At 48.7% G+C, this 22,079-nt stretch overlaps 6 protein-coding genes across 6 annotated transcripts; 4 read left to right on the forward strand and 2 right to left on the reverse strand.

The window, feature by feature from the left end:
* Positions 1-3,310: 3,310 nt before the first annotated feature.
* Positions 3,311-5,434, forward strand: HD556DRAFT_461956 (uncharacterized protein). The gene is made up of 13 exons (XM_041310672.1): positions 3,311-3,689; positions 3,743-3,775; positions 3,828-3,847; positions 3,900-3,914; positions 3,970-4,008; positions 4,068-4,096; positions 4,160-4,173; positions 4,221-4,253; positions 4,423-4,482; positions 4,530-4,664; positions 4,715-4,946; positions 5,001-5,052; positions 5,109-5,434. The coding sequence occupies exons 1-13, from the start codon at positions 3,617-3,619 to the stop codon at positions 5,307-5,309; spliced, it is 936 nt and encodes a 311-aa protein (XP_041159990.1). The 5' UTR covers positions 3,311-3,616; the 3' UTR covers positions 5,310-5,434.
* A 189-nt stretch (positions 5,435-5,623) lies between these two features.
* Positions 5,624-6,639, forward strand: HD556DRAFT_462230 (uncharacterized protein). Its single transcript, XM_041310673.1, has 4 exons — positions 5,624-5,708; positions 5,765-5,858; positions 5,908-6,143; positions 6,195-6,639. The coding sequence occupies exons 1-4, from the start codon at positions 5,673-5,675 to the stop codon at positions 6,450-6,452; spliced, it is 624 nt and encodes a 207-aa protein (XP_041159991.1). The 5' UTR covers positions 5,624-5,672; the 3' UTR covers positions 6,453-6,639.
* Positions 6,640-8,575: 1,936 nt separating this feature from the next.
* On the forward strand, positions 8,576-9,812 carry HD556DRAFT_462275 (uncharacterized protein). Its single transcript, XM_041310674.1, has 5 exons — positions 8,576-8,683; positions 8,741-8,991; positions 9,061-9,283; positions 9,342-9,393; positions 9,440-9,812. Exons 2-5 carry the CDS (start codon positions 8,862-8,864, stop codon positions 9,641-9,643), a joined length of 609 nt encoding a protein of 202 aa, XP_041159992.1. The 5' UTR covers positions 8,576-8,683; positions 8,741-8,861; the 3' UTR covers positions 9,644-9,812.
* A 120-nt stretch (positions 9,813-9,932) lies between these two features.
* On the forward strand, positions 9,933-12,458 carry HD556DRAFT_1443385 (uncharacterized protein; the record flags this gene model as incomplete). The annotated part of the gene is made up of 5 exons (XM_041306597.1): positions 9,933-10,228; positions 10,277-10,606; positions 10,658-10,761; positions 10,811-12,342; positions 12,402-12,458. The coding sequence occupies 5 exons, from the start codon at positions 9,933-9,935 to the stop codon at positions 12,456-12,458; spliced, it is 2,319 nt and encodes a 772-aa protein (XP_041159993.1).
* A 420-nt stretch (positions 12,459-12,878) lies between these two features.
* Positions 12,879-14,088, reverse strand: HD556DRAFT_1237582 (kinase-like domain-containing protein; the record flags this gene model as incomplete). The annotated part of the gene is made up of 5 exons (XM_041297910.1): positions 12,879-13,112; positions 13,169-13,384; positions 13,443-13,511; positions 13,569-13,754; positions 13,807-14,088. 5 exons carry the CDS (start codon positions 14,086-14,088, stop codon positions 12,879-12,881), a joined length of 987 nt encoding a protein of 328 aa, XP_041159994.1.
* Positions 14,089-16,936: 2,848 nt separating this feature from the next.
* Positions 16,937-17,212, reverse strand: HD556DRAFT_1237603 (uncharacterized protein; the record flags this gene model as incomplete). The annotated part of the gene is made up of 1 exon (XM_041297913.1): positions 16,937-17,212. A coding segment is annotated over one exon (276 nt), but the record flags the coding sequence as incomplete, so codon positions are not given.
* Positions 17,213-22,079: the final 4,867 nt, after the last annotated feature.

A 22,079-nucleotide genomic window follows, 5' to 3' on the forward strand; every position in this document is an offset into this window, starting at 1 on the left:
CACTTTAGTTCGGACAGTCATTCTGTTCGAAGCCTAAGTTTATTCAAACAACTATCGACTCTATCGTGTTACACTTTCTAAGTGTTACACACACATATTCTCCGGGTCACGCAATCATACTAATACTATCCGAAAATGGCGATTAGTTGACGGGAAGGAACTTGCTGTTTTCCGGAGTCACACCGGCCCCATCAAATCCATCTGTCTTACTCCCAACGAAAGCTATATTATTAGCGCATCAGATGACTGCTCCATTCGCATCTGGGACCTCAAAACCAATCAGTTAGTCGGAGATCCACTCTTGCATGATGACCAAGTCTTCGCTGTTGCTATATCCTCCGATGGAAAATACATTGCCAGTGCTGGATCAGACAAAAAAATCTCTGTATGGAACCTCGAGGCGGCGCTCAAAGCTGTGGTACATATGTGCTTTGATGTTTCAATGTCTTTCTAATGGTTTTGGTCGTTTACTAGGATGCAGGTGATGCCAATGCAAAGCTTAAGGCAAGTGTTCTCTGCTTTTCTTTCACACTACAACTCACTTTTTACTAGGGACGTCCAGCACGACCAAGAGATGTGCGCCAACCAATCGTAAGCAACCTCATATTTGCTCATATATTCCGTTGTATTCCTAATTCCTATCTGCACTTCAAATAACAGGCCAAGACCAGAGGCTCGGCGAGATATGTCAGCAGAATTTTTTCGTTCTTCAACTCTTGCTTCACTGACTTTGAAACAGGGCAATGATTTTTTCGGCGACGAGTCAGACAGCGTGCCTCGTCGTGCAGCCAAACGTGCGGGTCCATCGTCTCTCATTCGTTGGAGCCGTTTGTTTGGTTCTCTTCAATTCGGTGCTCGACTTACAGATGCGCCCCTACCATCACCTCGCGAATCTCGGCATTGGAATTTCAGCTTACATCCTAGAAGAAACTCAAGCCGCACCGTCGATGTAGCTCCTGCTCGTGATGAAGATGTGAGTGACCCGTCGTTGTTCCAATTTCGTTCCATTAAAAGTATTGCAGAGATATGGTATTGTCCCTGAAACTGATGTGGAAGCAGCTGCAGCTATGCAACGTACGAACAGCAATCAGACTAAAAGTTCAATGCAACAAGGTCAACTCGCAGCAGAGGCAGAAGGATCTCAAGCACGACCAACAGGAACACAACAGCCAACTGTTAGGACGGGAGAAGTTTCCTATGAAGTTACCTGTTGTGGATTTTTCTTTGGTCGTCGTTCTACTTCGCGTCAGTCATGAAACTCTGTTCTCGATCATTTCTCTTCCCTTTCATCTGTGTTCATACATCGTGTATCTCATCCATGGCTCGTTCCGCCCCATGTACGTGCGCACAGCATTATTATATTTGTCTAAACAACGCTATGCTATTATTAAATAAGGGACCCCATGATTGAAGCAGGCATGAAGGTGTTGCTATGTATTGTATGATGTGAGAACGGGGTCTCACGTCAAAATCGATATTCACCATGCTCTCGAGATGCAGTCTTCCTGTTTCTTACCTGTGCCTTTTGACTGCAAGATCAGGATATCTTCAGGCCTGCCAATTGAACGCACCCAGTGACTGTTATCCGTACAAACAATTACAAGCTGGTATTTGCGACTCCGGTGAAGTCTACCAAGGTTAAAGAAATCATTTTGCATGTCTCCGAGCCCAACTTGAACTACCTTGACTTCACTTGCGAAGCACGATAAATCACTCTACAAGGTCACTGAGAGAAAACGGTTCACTTCGGCTGGTACTAAGCTGTAAGTGAAGCAAACCTTGTTCCAATTTTCGAACGTCTGAATCGGCGAATCAGTGTTTCGTAGCTTCGTCACCGAACATCGGGATTGCCGGGTCCGAAGCTATCTCGGCAATATGGTTCATGAAGATAACATGTCGTTCTTCATCTCGCTCGAGAGCACAAGCGGATATACTCTTGTTGTTGCAATGTATCCTGTGCAGGGTGTGGAGAAGACTTGATACGGTATGTACCACAATGTGACCGTAACTCATGCTGTAGCTCGTCCAGGTACATGGCGGGATTTCAGCGAAGGAGAGCAGTGAGAAAGGGAATGTCCTCGATACCGAACAATGTCCATGCCAGACACTTGTGACGGAATGTCTGCATCGGTGCAAAACAGCTATGCAAGCCTTAAAGTCCCGGGAGACTGCGTGGTCACCGTGGTTGCATGGTGAAGTGCTCAATAATGAGAACGTCTGGGAAATGTCCACTTTTCCGAGGCTATTCTATGTGGACTTTCGAAATTTAGAGTGAATCTGGGGCATCGGGCGAAGTTGCTCGACGCAACGCACGCATCATGATGTTGTGGTGGGCGGCATGTAGTGCAATCATATTAATAAATTCTGCTTACACAAATCATGAATGCCATGATAAAGATAGGCACAGGAGCACCAGGGAGTTCACATGAGTGGGCGGAGGTGTCGGGGCAAAAGGCAGTCGAGACATGGGTGTGAAGGTGTGCAGGTCATGCGCAAGCGGCCAGGGTGGCAGTAGGCAGGAGTGGGAAGCCTCATGTAAGACAGTACGAGTCTACGAGAGCACGTGAGAGGAGACTGGTTCCATTAGTCATAAGAAGGAAAAAAAACACTTATAATGCAAACAAGAAGTGTGGTGGCGGACGGGAGGACGGAGGAGTGGTGGCAGCGATGGCAATATTAACTCCGCTTGGAGGTAGCCGCCGAAGCCCCTGAGTAGCGCCGAAGTCAACAGTGACTCGGTTATTCCCGATCGGCGCATGTTGCAAAAGTTTCTTCTGATCATCATTTGAAAATGTCTTCATCCCGAATCATCCGTTCTCTCTGTATTTGATTTTTGACTAGGCAGTGCTCACTGGATGGAACGGATAACTTTTATGGCTTGTAGGGTTGAGCACGGGTGAACCCACGGGTCGCTGAAGCTACACCGCACCCGCCACGGTACGGGTGTACACCGACCTGCCAATTCTACGGGTATGAACGGTGTTTGCGGTATACCGCGGTTTTTTCACAGACTCGCAGGTAAGGCCCTTCAAAGGACGGGTAAGCACATCTACACTCTTCTCAACTGCCTGGCCGACAGATTTCAGAGACGATGTTATCGAAGACGATTTTGACGAATATGATTGGATGGAAGACTCGTCAACGGTGATCAACCTTCTTTGAGCGGCGCATGAGAGGAAGGTGAATAGTATTCTGCATTTCTTCACAACCCATTGGCCTTTTAACTCGTACAGAATCTGGGTACCACAGATTATTGCTTCTGTCCGACTATCATTCCACTGGTAAATCAGCATAACTGGTGGCGTCGATTAGGTTCTTTATGAGTAATGAAAATTTGACCCTCGCACCCTCGGATACGTTGGGGATCACCCGAAACACGTTCCATTGCGAACGGGATTCTGGCCAGTGTTCCATGTTATCATGATAGATAAAAAAAAGTATATGATTCGAGCGATGATGGCTTCTCATGACATGTTCCCGTTCCACTTGATTTCACACGACAGTTGCTGCTGTAGTCAATCAAGGTGGAGCATCTATCCAGCCTGATCATCATAAAAGTGCTGGATAGTGTACACCTGCACGAACGCCATCATTCACCAAGCCCCCCGACCCTAACATGACCTATGTTTCGAATGATCCCTCTTATTGGCCGTATCTTGAGTGGAGTCGTAGATACAACTATTTTATAGGTTCGTCTCATGATGTTAGTGATATCTCACTGCTATTGAGCGTGGTTTCGCAGTTGCGTCCTTGACCATGGTAATATACGACTGGGGTAAGTAAGATAATACTTCGAAGGGGACCATTGATCTAGACTTGTTTTCAAGTACTTACGCTTGCACAAGAGGCAAGTTGGTGACATTCCCGGTGCAGCCATCTTACTAAAAATGATTTAACAGTTCGAACTGATATGGGTGAGTAAAGTACTATATCAGAGGCACACAGGGTAATGCAGTCAATTCGGGGCAGAGGCAACGCTATTCCCTCATGAATGTTCTTTATGTTTGCGTACGTGTTTGATATTATAGCCGCAGTTGCCAAGTTGTGCTGACTTCACTATATGCTAGGTTCGCTACATCGGAATACTATTTTCAATGTATGTTTCCAATGCTAGCCAAAAGATAGTGCACTATGTTGATGAGCCATATTTCACAACCAGCGTCTACATACTGGGTATGTGTGCTCATATATGTTCATTTCTTCTGACTGATGGCATGCAGCCAATTTCCAAGTATCGATTACGGATTCAGTGAGTATTCTTCACCAATGCCTGTTGTTTCCATTCAACTTTAAACTGCACTTCTGCATAGGGGTGAGTGGTATTTTTTCGTCAGCTTTTTTCTTCAAGATAATGACTTCAACAGCTGTGAGTTGATTCGAAGTATTTAGTTAAACAATGCACGTCGGTAACCTGGTTTTCAGGTAACACTATTTGGTTCATACAAGCATGGACGCCTGTCATAATAAACACCATGCTCGGAGGTGAGTATGGCACCTAATGACATTAACTTGACTGAAAATTTTGCAAGTCATCATGACGACTCGAATACATGCTATGTACCAGGGATCCAGAAGGATCCTCATCTTTCTCCTTGTGGTCTTACTGGCTTGTACAATTACCTCCGTGGTTATGACGGTGATAGGAAATGTTGGTGTTTCAGGGGGTAAGCTTAAATTATGAATAAAATCCTCGGAACTCATGCACGAATATTAGTGGAGAACATCCTTTCTGGCAACCACCAGTGTTCCGAGAATATGAACGCAGAGGATAGACGTCTGAATGCCGAGACTACGGTACCCACCACTGTATGGGAGATCCTTGCCTTGTGTCTTGCAGTCTGGATTGTTATCAAACACTTCCGTGAACTGCAAAAATCACCGACAGGGGCGAACATCAGAGACTGTTTCGTGGTTTTAATGAGGAGTCATATGCTGTACTTTATAACGTGAGTTCAAGTGGTTTTGATGTTGTTACCTCACTGAAGTTTTGGATGTGCTAGCTTTGCTATTGTGTCTTGCTTCAATCTCGGCACACTGTCTCCAAATATGTCGGTACGCTGACTGCTCACTGTCGCCTGCATACAACTCATCATTCATCATTTTTCAAGTCCCTCTCTGTGGGAGTCAGTTTCTATTACGGTATCGGCGAAGTTGCCCAGGCCATGCAGATGTTTGTGTTGGGACCACGTCTCATTCTTAGCCTTCGAGAATACCATGCTCAGCTCGTGGTGAACTCTGATGAAGGAACTTACATCACTACAATGGATTTCAATTTACCTGGACACGCATCAACCGGCGGTAGTGTGTAACATGGGAAACGATCCAAATGATCAACCACGGATACTGTACACCGACATGTAAAAGTTTGTCGTGTAACTGAGTTCATTGTCGTATATATTTATTCGTTTGACATTTTGAAGTTTGGATTCTGAAGGATATAATTTAGTTGGGAACAAATGAAACAATAAATATGAATATGATTCGTCAATTCTCTGGAGTGTTCAGCTTCACTCAGCAGCTGGTGGGTCAAAACGATTAGGAGAGGCAGGTCCCGGCCAGACGGTCCCTACCCCATAATAGTCTGAAAGACCGTGGGAACGGGAAGAAAGAAAGCTCATTGAAGGTTTAAACGTTTACATCGAGTCTTCAATCATAAAACATGGCCGAAATACATGATCAGTTTGATACCATCCTTATTCTTGACTTCGGTTCGTGGGTTCTGGATATGCCATGTTCTGATTCAAATCCACGAGTACTGGTTTAGTACAGTCTCATAAGGAGATGCTGCGAGTTGAACGTATACCCAGAGCTTATGCCGTGTACATCAACGCTAACAAATCTAAAATTCAAGCTTAAAGGTTCGCTCATCTGATGCAGCAGGAAACTTTTTTCTGACACAAATTCCAGGAATCATACTCTCTAGATCTCCTTTGCATCTGCCATGGCATCCAGGTCTTGTTTTCTTGAATATCTCGATGGACGCTAACTCGCGCGAGATCCAGGAGATTTGCTGGAATCACAAGGGTCCTGTAGCAAAATACGATCGTCGCGAATACGGGCTGCAGAGGTTCAGATTAGCAGGTTCAACGAATCGGGGAAACTCTATCGATACTTTGTTTGAAGGACTTGGTGATCAGATGCAGGTGCGTTTTTTTTGGTTTTGTTCGTCATAAGCCAAGTTGACCTTTGATAAGCTTTGGATGTCACAGCGATCAACTGTCTTTCAAAGACTCTCATACCTCTTGACTTCCACCTCATTGGACGGACGAGCACCGCTCCCTACGCCACCATTGCACATGACCCTGAGCCGTTCTATGGCATCCAGTTCCATCCAGAGGTTACACATTCCCCTCAAGGAAGGCATCGACATCTTCGAGACAGAAGCGGCAAAGATCGAGGAAGCTGCTGAGAACGAAGAGAACGAAGCGGAGGCAAAGGGCAAGATCAAATAGCTATGACAAGGAGCCTTATACCCAGATATCATCGAGAGCATCAACTTTAAGGGCCCTAGCGCAACCATAAAGACCCACCACAATGTCGGTGGGCTTATCAAGGCCATGAAATTGAAGTTGATCGAACCCCTACGCGAGCTCTTCAAAGGTCTGGTTAATGGAATCCTATATTGCCGATTGCACTTACTATTCTGTGTAGATGAAGTCCGCGCACTTGAGAGACTCCTGTCGATATTGGCACCTTCAGTCCCTTTTCCAAGTCCTGGTCTGACTATTCGGATTTTTGGTCTTGTCACACGTGAACAAGTGAAGATCTTGCAACAAGCAGATCATATCTATATCGAGGAGTTTCGCAAAGCAAATCCCCAATCAAATTAGCCAGGCCATGGCCATCTTACTCCTGTGAAGGCTGCTGGCATGATGGGGGACAAGCGCACATACGAACAGGTTCGGAGGACAGTATTCTCTCTTGTTTGCTGCTTTAACGTGTTTCACAGGTAATTACTCTCAGAGCGGTGACGTTGAAAGATTTCATGACTGCGGATTGGTGGGCTTTTTGGTCCTGTTCAATGCTAACTTGATTTTTCGAGTATGCGTTCCCTCCCGAAGTCTCACATCGGGTATTGTCCCGCATCACAAACGAAGTGAATTCAATCGCGTCACTTATGATATCTTCGAAGCCTTCTACTGTACGTCCTGTCGCTTCGTCTCATAGAGTCAAGATTGATCTCATTGTTGGACTGTGGAGTAGCTATGATTGCTGACGGCACGCCATGAACACGCAAAACAACACATACAATAGGCCGCTACATAGTTACTTAGCAGGCCGATGTAGACCAATGTCATCAAGATGCGAGGGGGACCTTTGAGAGATTGCCGCATTGTGGACTATACTATGTAGTCACTTTGAATACAACTTGAACTCACCTCGACACTAGTTACTTGTTCTTATGTTCCCGGTGCCTGCCAGTGAATCCTGTCATAGATACGGTCTCTGTTCCGCCTGCCCTTACATCAATATCTTTTGACGCTACGTAACTATCTTTAGACCACTCACTAAGGGTGAGTTCGGTGTTATTAGAGTGATGGGATGCTGATGATGGTCGCCGAGCACGCTGCAAGTTCCATCACGAAAAGATTTCATCAATGCTTCAAATGTCAATTCAGGTTCAGAAAACACCGCGGGAGAGGCGCCGCGGGAATGATGTACTTCGGTTCTATTTAAAGTTTCTGATACTACTCATTCTACTTCAAGTTGGTTTCATCTGACAACAGCCACATGCTTGTAAGTAGTCAAGACTGTCGTCCCTCAGGCCTTCATGGCCCATCAATCAGGATTCCACTTATTCAAGTAACCGAAATCTAGTTTCATCACTACAATTAAAACACAGGATGATTGCGTACTTTGTGCAAACGCCCACTCTACACGTTTACTAAGTACGCCGACTCCAACATGACCTTCCTATCAGATGATCCATCTTGGTGGCCGACAATTGACTGGGATCGTGTTATGAGCTATTTCATGGGTTCGTGGAATGAAGAGCAAGCCAGACGACATTCATCTCACTCCATCTTTGACTCTGGTTTCACAGTTGCATCCTCTACTGCAGTGGTATATGATTTGGGTGAGCGAGCTACTACTTACCGCGGCAGTCATTGATATTCACATGATACTCAAGCACTGACATTTGCACAAGAGGTAAGTCGACGTCACTACTGGCGCAATCATCTCACTAAGAATCCTTCAACAGTTTGAATTGGTCTGGGTGAGTAGTCTACACGACTCATAAGCTCAACACGATCTGACAGTTAGTTTGGGGCAGAGGCAACGTTGGTCTCTCATGAATGTCCTATATATCAGCGTGCGTAGATGGTGTCACAAGCGCAGTTGGAAAGCTGCACTGACTTCAAAATATGTTAGGTTCGCTATGGTGGAATACCACTCTATGTGTATGTTCGCAATTCTAACAAGTTGGCAATACACCGTGCTAATGAGCGATCTTTCTTGTAATCAGTGGCAGCGTACTGTGTATGTATCCTCACCCACCCTGTGTTCATTTCCTATAACCGGTGCCATGTAGCAAATATCGCGCCAGGCTCGATGACAGATGTAGTGCGTATCCTGCATCTATTTTTGTGATGATTCCCATCCAACCACTAACTGTTCTAATACATAAGGGGTGAGTGATATTCTCGACCAGCTTGTTTGTCCATAACGACTTCAACAAGCTGTGAGTTCATGTGAATATCGAGTTCATTAACGCGCATAATTAACTAGAGTTCTTCAGGCGCTGCCCTTCACTCCGCACAGTCGTGGATACCTGTCGTCATCAATGCCATGTTGGGTGGTGAGCTACTCGGCTATAACACCTTTTACGTTGAGTTCACTGAAATACTGCGCAAGTCATCATGATGACTCGGATATATGCCATGTATCGGCGATCTAAAAAGATGCTCATCATTCTCGTTGTACTCTTACTGGCTGCCACACTCGCCACCGCAGTGATGACCGCAATAGTAAACATTGATGTATCATGGGGTAAGTTTTACCAATAATCAGGAATGAAACCGTTGAACTTCATGTATGAGACTCATGAACAAATAACAGAGGAGTTGATCCTTTCTGGCATCTCTCGGTGTTTCGACTACACCAACCCAGCAGCTGTATACCTGACTCACGAGACTTTGATACCCACTCTTGTTTGGGAGATGCTCGCCTTGTGTCTTGCACTCTGGATTGTTATAAAACACTTCTGTGAAGTGCGACAAATGCCGACAGCAGGAGGCTCTTTCATGGTGTTGATAAAAGGTCACGTAGTGGACTTTGTATGGTGAGTTCGGTTATTTGGGTGTTATTGACCTGTTCCACTAAATTTCCGCGTGCGCTAGCTTTGCTGCTGTGTCCTGCTTCAACATTGGTTCTCTGTCTCCGATGCTCATGGTGCGCTGAACTGTGATCGATTCATCTATTCCTCATCATTTCTCAGGACGCATCTTCCCCGGCAAGTAATGTTTATTTCGGCATTCTTCAAATTGTCCAGCCTATTCAGATGTTTGTGCTGGGCCCGCGTCTCATCCTTGACATTCGAGAATATCACGCTAAGCTTGTGGCTAGCTCTGACGAGGCTACTGGTATGAGTACAATTGCTTTTCAGGAGCGCGGACAGGTCTTAACTGGCGATGGTGTGTAACATGTGGAGGATTGAATTTAGTCTGGGAAAACCAACCCACCGAAGAGCGGGAACAGAAAGGAGAAATTTAGTGCACCAACTCATATCTTCCTATTACACATTTCAGAGCAATTTACTATTGATACTGTACATCGACGCCAGTATGTGTCACTGTTCCATATTTCATTGAAAATCGAATTGGCTTTTCAACTCGACCTCCCCAAATGGGGGTGGTAGATTATACAGCCTTGTACGTGTTCCTTGCCTCATAACCCCCACTATCTGTTATAATTGCTTCAACAAATCTGCCATGGGTCCTCCTCGCCGAGCTCGTTCTAATTCTTCTGTATCAACTCACTCTCAGCAACATCGTCACCGACAGCCGCAACCACTAGAGCCAACTCCTCCTGAAACAATGCCGTCTACACAATCACATCTAGGAATGTCTCCTCAGTCGCGTTATCTCTCGAACATGAAGGTTGTTCGTCGTAGAGACCCCTCTATTGTATCTATATTCGATCAGTTCAGCCACGTCTGTGTGTACCACCATAACGGTGACAAATGGGAGAAGCAGGGTTATGAAGGGAGCATGTTTTTGTACGAGAGGTACGTTCAACGCATTTGTTTGGCATGTCTGCAGCTCATTTTTTGTAGGGATTCTTACCCACCATATGGTCTCTATATTTTGAATCGTGTGGGTATGGATGACTACATCCAACGACTCTATCCAGAAGATGGCATAGGCGCGCATGGTTCCTATCTCATGATGCGTCATTACCCCGACTTCACCACACGCAGGCTTGCAGAAGCACGAGACAAACTACCCCTCTCCAAGCAGGAAGGTCCAGCTTCTAAATTTGCTCCTGAGTTCGTCGTGCCAAATCTAGAACAATTACAAGATGCTGAGAAAGGTCGATCACAAACGGTCGGGTTGTGGTGCTTTGCAACCGATGCAAGAGAAAGCATGCAAGACGTTGTGTTGAGGTGAGTGACAGGCCTTTTTCCATGTTTGCACATACTCTGACGTACTTGTAGATTGCATAGCTATATCAAGCAGAATCTTCCGTATCCAGAGGAGTATAGATATGGCCCGGATCGTCCTCCTCCCCCGAACTTTCGGTCGTCATCGAGGGCCAGTGGTAGGCGGACTGAAAGCTTGTTCAAAGAATTGCTCTTAATGTCTTGCAGAACGTTCACACATGCGCTCGGCATCGAGCGCATCCACCAGCAGCATACATAGCATTTCGGAGTCGGAAGAGTATCATGCAGGAAGTCAACCCACCCCCTCAGAAAGTAGTCGTTCCAACGGAAATATATCGGAGCTTGACAAACTGTTTGCCAAGCTGGGGGGCACGGGATGTACTCCACAGCAGATGCCCTTACAATCGCAGACTAAGGAGACCACTGCTGCAAGTTTACTGGCCGGCATATCCGGCAGTGGAAATGTTTATAGAACGGTATCCGTTCCGCCACTGACCTCCAATTCTGTCCCTCCGACTCGCGGATTAGCTTTATTAGACACCATCTTCGCCTCCGCACCACCACCACCACCACCACCAAGCCAACCCAATCGCGGACCATCTCGCTCTGGAGCGGCATCAGCTTCCCTCCCCCTACCCACCTCCACACATGCACAAACCACATATACTACACAAGCTCAGACCACGATGCTCGGATACACCGCTGGACACACTGCCAGCTCACAAAGTCCTATCATCCTTTCTCCCAAACCAACGTCTACTGCACTACCTCAGGTGCTCAACCAAGATGTCATCTCTACGCTCCTCGGGCTCCCCGCATCCCGTGCCTATGAAGGTGATAATGAGGCAAGCGATGACGGATCTATCTCCGAAGGAGGATATTCTGTTTCTAGTACTATACTTGATGCTGATGCAGAGAATAACATGGAGCTGCAAGCTGCAGGGTCATCCTCTGGATTGCCACTCCTCGCTGTACCTATGGGCCAATCTGAGTACAAAGGCACAAGAAATGGGAGCGGCAAAACCTTAGGCGATGTCACTCCTCGTCCGCCACTCCGAGGTTTCAACTCTGATTTCACGGTGGTCGGAGACCTCCTCGCGGCTGCTCAGACGATGAAGCACTCGCGTGCCTCCCCACACCTTCATATTCCCCCTGTCGCACCTCCACAACCTGGGGATCCAGATACTACGCCGACATTGACCAGCGTCAATGGCACACACAGCGTGCCCAAACCCCGTCCCCTTATTCCATTCGAGGCAGATTCTGACTTGTGGCCATACCCTCGTGCTCCGTTTGTCGAGGCAGACTCAGATGTGATTGAGCTCGACTTTGCTGATACGAGTGCGCTGAGCGATCCGGATGCATTTGCGAAGGAGCAGCGCTCGAAAAATAGGAGGAGCCAGAAGAAAGGTCGGAAGGAGCGGGAGAAGGATCGTGAGCGAGAGAGAGAGGAGATAGAGAAGAGCTGGGATGTGCCACCGCCTGTCAAGGTTGTGCCACTTCCACAACCACAAGGTGTCGTGTCGACACCTGCAGTCCTTGTTAATGGCAAGGCCAAGCATGTGCGCAAAGAGCGTGCTGGTTCTGTAGCTAGTCAGAGCTCTGTTGATGACGCAAACGCCATCGACACTCATGCCGTCCATGCATCTCTTCTGTCTGCTCTCGCCCAGAAGAAAAATGCGAGTTCGAATAATTTTTCGAGGAACGACTTTGTCCGGGAAGTTCTGACTCTCATACACGTATGTTTTATATCCATCCATCAAGTCTAAAGCATTCTCTCTGACTTTGGTGTTTTCAGACAGACCAAGATTTCGTGGACACTCTTTGGCAGGAATATACTTTGAGTGCGAAATGATGTCTCGGAGATGGCTTTGGATGCCTGGAAACTTTACTACAAGAGCTCATATATTTTTGCTCGCGATTGCTACTTGATTCAAGCCCCACTAGTACTACTCCGCCACTCCCTTGATGATTTGTATTGTAGGTGTTGCTGCTGTGTTACCGAGTATCTTGTTAGGAGGGGTTTTGCATCCGACGCAGTTGTATTGTAGTTGCTCCGTTTGGATGAAGTTTGATTTGAGACTTCATTGCGATGTTTGAGGTATTGTTTTGGTTTATACAAGGGGAGCCAATTTCGAGAATTACTTCTATACCAACAGCGGGCAGATAAGGTAAGATATCGTCCATGATTGCTACTCGGGATAGGTTTCCACTCAAGCATCTCCATGTACTGCAGCATTGCCCGTCGCCACCATCATTTCCTGTAGTGGTAATCCTAGATCCCTGTCGATCTGTTTAGCAGAGCTTGTCGTTCCCATCCAATAAATGCTACGATTTCTCCAACCGATGGACGACTTGCACGAGGCAACCAGCACCGCTGTATGAACTCCCAGAGCCCAGGCGCTATTTGCGACTCCTTGGGAGGCTCTGGTTTCTTGCCCTTGATGACCTGTCCCAACACTAAAATATCATTTTTCACGTTGTAGTACGGTACCTTGCAAGTCAACACCTAGGGCATGCGCAAAGTGAATAAACTTCTTTCGGCGGAAAAGTCAAGTCACTAACCTGCAAGGTGATACTGCCAAATGAGTATATGTCGCACTCGGTGCTGAGTGAGACTTCATCGTCTTCTGATGCTTCGCATAACTCTGCAGCCACCCATCGGACATTCCCTCGGATGGAGCTCGTAAAATAGGAGGTACCGACGAATTCCAGGATGATAGTGGAGAGACCAAAATCAGCGAGGCATGCCCGACCGTTGCCATAAATCAAGACATTCGACTGGAGAGTCTGGACGTGAGCAGCGAAGAATACGCGTTATGTGTGTGGCTATACACACCCCTGTCAGGTCACCATGGACAACTGATTCACTGTGGAGGTATTCTAATCCAAGGGCAATGTCATCCAGCTAACGTGTGTCAACACGTCAGCAAGCCCCTGGAAATACTTCCAAAAAAGAGCTTACAAGGGAAAACTTATCTTGAGGCGACAACACGTCTTTTTGACGCTCAAGAAAGCCTGTGAGAGCTCCATTATCAGCCCACGGACAAATCATTGCTGGGTGGGGCCCAAAGTCGTTTGCCACTCCACATAGGGGAAGAATGCTACGGTGTTTGAGACGGGCCCAAACTTTCAGCTCACGACGCACTCTCTACGTCAAGTTATTGTTGGAAAGATTGTCATAGATGAAATAGGGAAATTACCCTCCCATTCTTTCGCGTCAGTTCTTTGTTATCCGACTCGAAAGAACGAATAGTCTTCACTGCTACCTGCGTGACGCTCAAGATAATCCTATGGGAAGCGCTGCAAGCTGAGCATACCTGGACGGTCCCACTGGGCTTCACTAAATCGCACTTCCAGATGTCTCCAAAGCCTCCAGAAGCAATCGGATAGCGCGATCTTCCCTGGAGTTCATTAGTCAGATCTTCCAGACAATCTGACGCAGAACCTGGTGACTCTTGGTTAGCTTCTTCCTCTGTCGCCATTATTTCTGAAGAAGGTGAAGCGGAAGTCTGGATAGTTGCGTGAGTCAGGGGTATAGATCAATAACGCACATCCATACATTCAAGAGTAACTGCGCCCGAGGTAACATATTTCCACTGTTCTGGAAGAATGTGAGAAATAGTGAGGGAATGGAAAGAATCTGCATACATCAGGTATCGGCTTATCACACTCTTTCCCTTGTGCTGTTTGTTCCTCCTTCAGGATCTCTTCCTCTGTAGTGTGCACCGTCCCGAATGCTTCAAGTCTGGCTTCCTCATCCTTGCGTTTAGATTCCGTTGATCTCGGCCAAAGGTCATGTGTGATGTGTCTTTCATCCTTCTTCTTCGGTCTAACAGCCTCCGTTATGTTCCTGACTTCTGTCTCTTCCTTGACTTCCTTCTTCGCAAGCGTCTCCTTCCAGTTGATTCCGTCACCTTTCCTGACATCCTCCTCTTTCATTGCCCCTGCTTCCATGGCGCCTGGTGCTACTTTCTTGTTCTGGCGTGTGATCGAGCTCAACATCGAGAACGTCCAGGGTGTGTTGCTACGGTTGGTGCTGGTTGACTCAGAGCGGTCCCTATGCGAATTTGTTGCAGATATGTGAAGCTCGTTGCGGCTGGGAATGGGCAAGGGTCCTACAGAAGACGAAAAGGATTTTGAGGTAGACATTTGACGGGGTGGATCCTTGTGAACTGATGGTGTTTGCGGATTAGGTGTACTCGATAGGTGTAAGCTTGCGTTTGAGCTCAGCCGACTCGAGGACGTCCAGGTTGAATTGCTACGACTAGTGTATGTGCGGCCCCTATCTGCAGTCGGACTCCCTGCTGCAGACATGTGAAGCTCATTACTATCGGGGGGAGACATCTGGCAAGGTTGATTCTTCTGGGCTGATGGTGTTTGCGGCTTAGTTATATTCGACCTCCATGAGTTCGCGGTCGAGCTCAAACGAGTTGAGGACGTCCGGGTCGTGCTGCTATGGCTAGTGCTGATCGATGTAGAGCGGCCTCTGTTAACAGGCGGACATGCTGTTGACATGCGCTCGTCACGGTCGGAGGTTGACCAAGGACCTGTAGAAGATGAAAAGGATCGAGAAGTAGACATGCGGGGAGGTGGCGTTGTTCGACTCGGATGATATCCCAAGGACTTCCAGCTCTGCTTCGTCTTTTCCTCCAAACTTTGGCGCCTTCTCTCTTCGATATGCTTTCGATATTCTTCCTCTTGGGCCTTCCGCTGGTCATATCTGCGCTCCATCTTTACCTCCCTAAGGGTCAGTTGATTCTCTCGTCGCCCGAGTTGTTCCTCTTTCCTCCGAATCCTTTTCTCTTCGGTGCGCAATGCTTGTTCTTTGAAGACAACTTCATATTCCTTGCGTTTCACCTCCTCCGACTTTCGCATAACGCCTCGTGTCATTCGTCTTTCTTCCTCCTCTAAACGCCTCGTCGCTGGTTCTTCCCGTCTCCCGAGATCGTCCGCCCTTTTCTTGCCCTGCGCCTCGTTTCTCTCAGCCTTTTCCTCTTTCTTCTTCGCAAAATTCTTTTGCCGCTTGCTTTCGTCTTCTTCACGTTCTGTTCCTTCTCCCTCCCTGTTTGCTCCCTCCTCCTGTTTTATGAGATCGAGCTCTTTGCGCATGATTTTGTCCTCTACGCGTTCGGTTTCCTGCTCCTCGTGCCTGGGCTCGCTTTCTTTCTGCGTAGCTTCTTCCTGCCGTGTAAAATCCTCCTCTCTCCTCTTTAGTTCTTGCTCCCGCAGAGAAATCTCTTCCTCTCTCTTGCGGACGCTCTCCTCCCTCTGGAGAAGCCTGTGCTCATCATACTCCCACAAGTCTGCATCGTGAAGGTCATCAGCATACGGGTAAGAATGCTGAATGTGATAGCGCCCGTAATGCATGTCTTGCGAGGAGAGTCGAGTATGGAGATTAGATGACTGCCAGCTCCGCGGGAGCGCATCCGGTGTCTGTGGAGGATGCGAGGACTCATAGGTTTCGTACGGCGAGTGTGTTGGAACATCCCAGTCTTTGGGACTTGGGCTAGACTGAAATCCGTCATCATCCAATGAAAACAATTTCTTGATGGCGATAGGCTTGCTGACAGTTGGTAGGGGTAACTGCGAGGACGAGGGGAAGTGAGAGTACCCTATTGGGACTGTAGAGCGTAGGCTGTCTGAAGAGTAGGAGTACCCCATAGGGACTGTTGAGCTTGAACTGCCTAAGGAGCGAGAGTACCTGGCGACGGGGACTACGGAACGCGAATTGGGTGTCATTGAAGGGGATGGTGGTGTTGGTGCTGGTGGATAACCCTCGTCCAACCACCCGAAGGCAGAGGCGCTGGCTCTGGCTGTGTACGGTGTCGTTCGCCTTCTATCCCGAGCTCTGTAAATGGCACTCCACTGTTGATCCATGGTTAAAGCACGGTCCCTCTCCCACCCATTCGCACTGCCAGTTATGTCATGCGACGGGATGTTGAGTACTGATGGTGCTTCATCCGAGGCAGTGCTCGTCGTGCTCCCCCGTCGCGACATGGTGAAGATATGAGGCATTAGTGCGTCTTCTTCAGGCGTTGACGGAAGCCCGGGGGGAACAGATCTGTTGGAAAGGCTCGCTGTTCGCAGAAAGCTTCGCCTGTCTAGTGCGTCCGTAGCGGAACGCATAGACCTGGATATGTCATCTAGTTCGATGAGGGGTGAATGCTTTTGGCGCTCAAAACTTCTGCCTGTGATATCCAATGTAGATGACCCCATTACGCTGCTGATATGTGGAGGCCAGGTGTCATGTTCGGGTATAAAACCAGAAGTATACGACTGCGAAGTATGCGTGGGAGGCTGCAAGGAGGAAGGAGAACGAGCAGCGTTGACCTGGCTTTCATGTCGAAGTACAACAGGGAACTGCTCCTCGGCGATATTACGAATGCTCTTCATCGGAGTAATGTGTTCCTGGGATAACCGCTCGCGCTCGACAGTACTGGTTAGGGTATTCGTATCGTTAAGAGTCTGCTTGACCTCGTTGACCATGGAACACAAGTTGTTCTCGATATCAACTTTGAGGCCACTCTTCCACTTTTTGTCAGGCTCACGATCAGCGGCGGGTGTGATGGTCGAGGATTCAACAGGGACGAGAACCAAGGTCGCCATTGGGCATAGGTGACTACGCAAAGTAGCTGTATACTATGTTATAGTGTGGCAGACTGAAAGGCAAAATCAATTCGGGTGTCTGTAATTGATACTAAAACACGCACCAGTAATCTGGATGTAGTTGGCATATATACGCAGACAACAATTGCGTAGCTAGCAGAGGATCGAGAACCCGAACACGATGACCTATCCATGAACGGTCGAATTAGTTACATCGACATATGGACGACAAAGGCATGAACTGAACTGATGGCAATTGAACCTATCCTAACGTGAAGTTTAGAATTAACTGATAGGCATAAGGCTCATAGCTAGGGACGCACCTTTTGGTCTTTACTATAACTTGAATCGTGCAGGCATGTCATTACTGGTAACTCTGTGACCCTGTCCAGAACGCAGCCTATCATGGGGCCCGGGCAGTGCGCTTGGTCTCATGATGATGGGATTACATACTATTCATACACGGGCTGGCAGACTCCGAGTTCATCGGGCACGAGCTAGGTAGCAAGTCCCACTGGCACCTTTAAATTTGCTCCCGAGGTAGGCATATGACTAATGATGCAGATTCTTAGATCTTTAAGGGAGGTCATTCATGTTGGGATCCGAAACGGCCGATCAAGAAGAGGAATGAGTATAGGCGAGCGCAACGTACTAGCGAGTCGAGCGAGTGACGCATATGACGTCGGCCGATATCTTTTTCGTTATATTCCACTATATTCCTATGATACTGAAATTTTCCGTTCCTATGCACGCTAGTATAAAGGTTCGAGTACGAACGACACGACATCTCAGTTCTATCAAAGATACTGAGATGTACGTATATCTGATTCTATCTACCTTACGACGAACTCACAAAAGACTTAGTATCATCATCGTTTAGGTACTTGTCACGTAGCACACAGAGTTCTATCAAAGATACTGAGATTATCATCATCGTTTAGCGTCCCGCGTGTCCCCCGCTCGTCTCAACTCTCTACAGGTTATGAGCCCTGACCCGATCATGGACTCGTCGACTCCCAGCACCAACTCCAGCCTGTTCAACATCCCGAAGCTTGCCGAAGACGGCTCGAACTGGATAACCTATAAGGAACGGACGTTAACAGCTATAGGCGCGCGAGGATTGACGAGATATACCGATGGTCGGGCTATTGAGCCAACACCCTTCGCTGTAAATCCTATGACGAAGGCTGTTACAAAGGCGGACGGGTCAACGCCTACGCAGACAGAGATCGATGAGCTCGACGAAAAGATCGACGAGTATCATCAAAAGAACGCACTTGTTAAGCAACAGATATTTTGCACGATCACAGATCGGTTTCTGTTGCGGGTCCAAAAACTAGGGTCCGCGTCCGCAATCTGGAAAGAGATATGTCAGATTCACGAGGGCAAAACGGAACTGGTCCAGATAGACCTGAGGCGAAGGCTCCAGGAGACGAGATGTGATGAAGGAGGCGACGTAAAGGCGCACTTCTCCGAACTTCTACGCCTACGAGAGTCCTTGGCTGGAATGGGGGTCACGGTAGTCGATACCGACTTCCACGCAATAATCCTAGGGTCCCTGCCCGAATCTTACCGGCCACTCCTCTCATCCATGAATGCTGCCGCTAAGATCACCAAAACACCTCTATCCCCCTACGAACTCATCACCATCATTACCGAAGAATATGAGCACCGGCAACTCACCGATAGGCGTCCGACCAAACGAGGAGGAAATGCTGCCCTCTCTGCGAGGGGAACCGCAGGCAGAGGCCGAACCTCCGGCTCCAACACTAGCAGAACGGATTCCAGCATCGTGTGCTTCAATTGCGACCGAAAGGGCCATTATAGCAGTGACTGCTGGCGCGCTGGAGGGGGAAAAGAGGGTCAAGGTCCAAATCAAAGGAAGAAGAGAGGAGAAAAAGGCGAAAAGGGCCAGAAGCAAGCAGCAAATTCTGCCGCTACTGACCCAGACCCCCAGGACCAATATGCCTTTGTCACATCAGACTTAGCCACCATAGCGAAGGACTTGAACGTACCTGTCAGCAAACGAGGTGCAATAATGGACTCGGGGGCAACGTCCCATTTCTGTCCCGACCGGTCCAAGTTCTCGAATTTCGTGGCCATACCTGCCCAGCCAGTGCATACAGCCGATGGAACAACCATAAGTGCAGTTGGACGTGGTGATGTCAAATTAGACTTACCATTAGGTGACAAGCGCACCAGCGTTGTACTCAAAAATGCTCTCTACGCGCCAAAGATGGTGTTCACTCTCATATCGACCAACAGAATCACAGCTGCCGGCCTTGCCGTCCTATTTGAAGGCCGAACGTGCAAGATCCTGTCGAAAGGTCCGAAACGCGACGTCATTGCCCAGATCCCTCAAATCGAGGGACTCTATAGCATTCGAAATCAGCACGAAGAGCATGCGAACGTGGCAAAGTCCAAACTCACCATCAGCGAGGTGCATCGTGCACTCGGTCACGTGTCGCATGCCGCTGTCCTGGAGGCTGTAAAGAAGGGTACTGTTGAGGGAGTAGAACTTGACCTTACCTCCAACCCAGAGTTCTGTGACGCATGCGTCAAGGTGAAGTCAACTCGGAGACCATTTCCCGAGGAGATGAAGAACCGTGCGAAGGCCTATGGCGAAAAAGTGCACACGGACCTCTGGGGTCCAGCCCAGACGATGAGCATTGCGGGCTGCAGCTATTATATTAGCTTCACGGACGATTATTCCAGGCAAACGACCTTACGTTTCCTGAGAGCCAAGAGCGAAGCCTTAGCGGCCTTCAAACATTACGAGGCGTGGGTGGCACGGCAGAAGCCCGGTGCCCGTATCCAGAAGGTCAGGTCCGATAGAGGAGGGGAGTACCTCAGCGAAGAGTTCGATAAGCACCTTGCGCAGCAGGGAATAGAGAGGGAGCTTACCGTGCATCACTCTCCTCAGCAAAACGGAGTGGCAGAACGTCTGAACCGGACACTGGTTGAGCATGCCAGGGCTATGCTGTTGGGAAGGGACTTACCAAAATACTTGTGGGCGGAGGCTGTCAATTACGCTGCTTGGCTGAAGAATCGCTTACCATCGAGGTCCACCCCAGGGACAACTCCATTCGAATTGGTACGTGGGGCCAAGCCGAACCTGACGAAGGCACGGGAGTTTGGGTCCAGGCTCTACGTTCACCTGATGGAGGCGGGGAAGCTCGAAGCCAGAGCGGAGGAGGCCCTCTTCGTGGGGATAGACACGGAGAGCAAAGCCTATCGCGTGTACTGGCCGTCAAAACGGCAAGTGTCCGTGGAGCGAAACGTGACGTTTGCTCCAGCGGACGTGATGGTGGCAGATGATATGCCGAACGAGGGGGAGTCCCAGCCTAACAACTCAGTTAGCGCAGTTAAAATTGCTGACGCACCTAGCGCTCAGCAAACATCGCCACCAGCACCTCCCACCACTCCACCAAAGCCATCCATAAGACCTACGACCCCTCCGGCTCCAAGGACAACCCGCGTGCGTCCGCCAATAGGCTACTACTCCGCCCTACATGAGGGAGAGAGCGTAAGTCTGGCTGCCGAGTCCTGTTTGGAAGCAGAGGAGTTAGCTCACAACGAGGAAGAAGCACGCACCTGCCATCTGGCCTTAGCGGCTGCCGAACCGGAACCAACACTGCAGCAGGCACTAAACGGTCCAGACGCTGTTGAATGGCAAGAGGCGATTGATTATGAAATCAGCCAATTGGAGAAGTTAGGCACGTGGGAAATAGTAAGTCCGCACTCACGTGTCAACATTATCCCATGCCATTTCGTCCTTGCCACCAAACGCGGTCCGGATGGACAGAAACTCAAACTCCGTGCTCGCCTCGTGGCTAACGGCCAACGTCAGCAAGAAGGTGTCGATTATTTCGACACGTTCGCGCCTACCTCCAACATGTCGACCATCAGGACCGTCCTAGCCATGGCCGCGGAGCGTGACTGGCAGATCCACCAAGTGGACATCAAGAGCGCCTACTTATACGCGGAGCTGAAGGAGGAGGTGTACATGCGTGCACCCCCAGGGTACCTAAAAGAAGGTGATGAGGGAAAGATTTTGAGGTTGAGGAGAAGTCTGCCGGGGCTGAAGCAAGCAGGGTACGAGTGGGCCGAAGAACTTGCTGGTGTGTTCCGAAAAATTGGCTTCACGCGCTCACAGGTCGATCAAGCCGTCTTTTACAAATGGGACCACGACGAACACATGGTTGTCACCGTGTCCGTCGACGATATGGCAGTTACCTCAAAGCACCTCACTCATATCACATGTTTCAAAGCTGACCTGCGCAAGTATTTCGAAATCACGGACTTAGGCGAACTCAACTGGCTACTCGGATTAAAGGTAGAACGGGATCGCGTCGCACGCACCATCACCTTCTCCCAAAACGCCTATGTCAACACTGTCCTCGAAAGATTCAACCTATCCGACTGCAAATCGTCCCAAACGCCCATGGATACCAGCGCTGTATTGACCATTGACCAATCTCCCTCGACCCCAGCCGAGCACCACACGATGCGCGACGTCCCGTACCAGCGCGCCATAGGTTCACTTATGTACGCAGCGACTAGTACGTGGCCAGACATCGCGTTTTCGGTAGCCACTCTCTCCCAATTTATGAGGAACCCCGGGCACGCGCATTGGGAAGCAACCAAGCGCGTGATGCGCTACTTGAAGGGGACAGCAGACTATACACTCACCCTAGGCACGACAGATGGAGGGTTAGAGGCGTACGTTGATGCAGACTGGGCGTCCCAGCCGCATCGTCACTCAATTTCCGGGTACGTCGTCTTGCTGAATGGTGGACCCATTGCGTGGAGTGCCCGCAAGCAACCACTCATAGCACTGTCCACCGCCGAGGCAGAGTACATAGCA

The sequence above is a fragment of the Suillus plorans genome (assembly GCF_016647745.1).
Source record: "Suillus plorans strain S12 chromosome Unknown HD556scaffold_29, whole genome shotgun sequence".
NCBI lineage: Eukaryota > Fungi > Basidiomycota > Agaricomycetes > Boletales > Suillaceae > Suillus > Suillus plorans.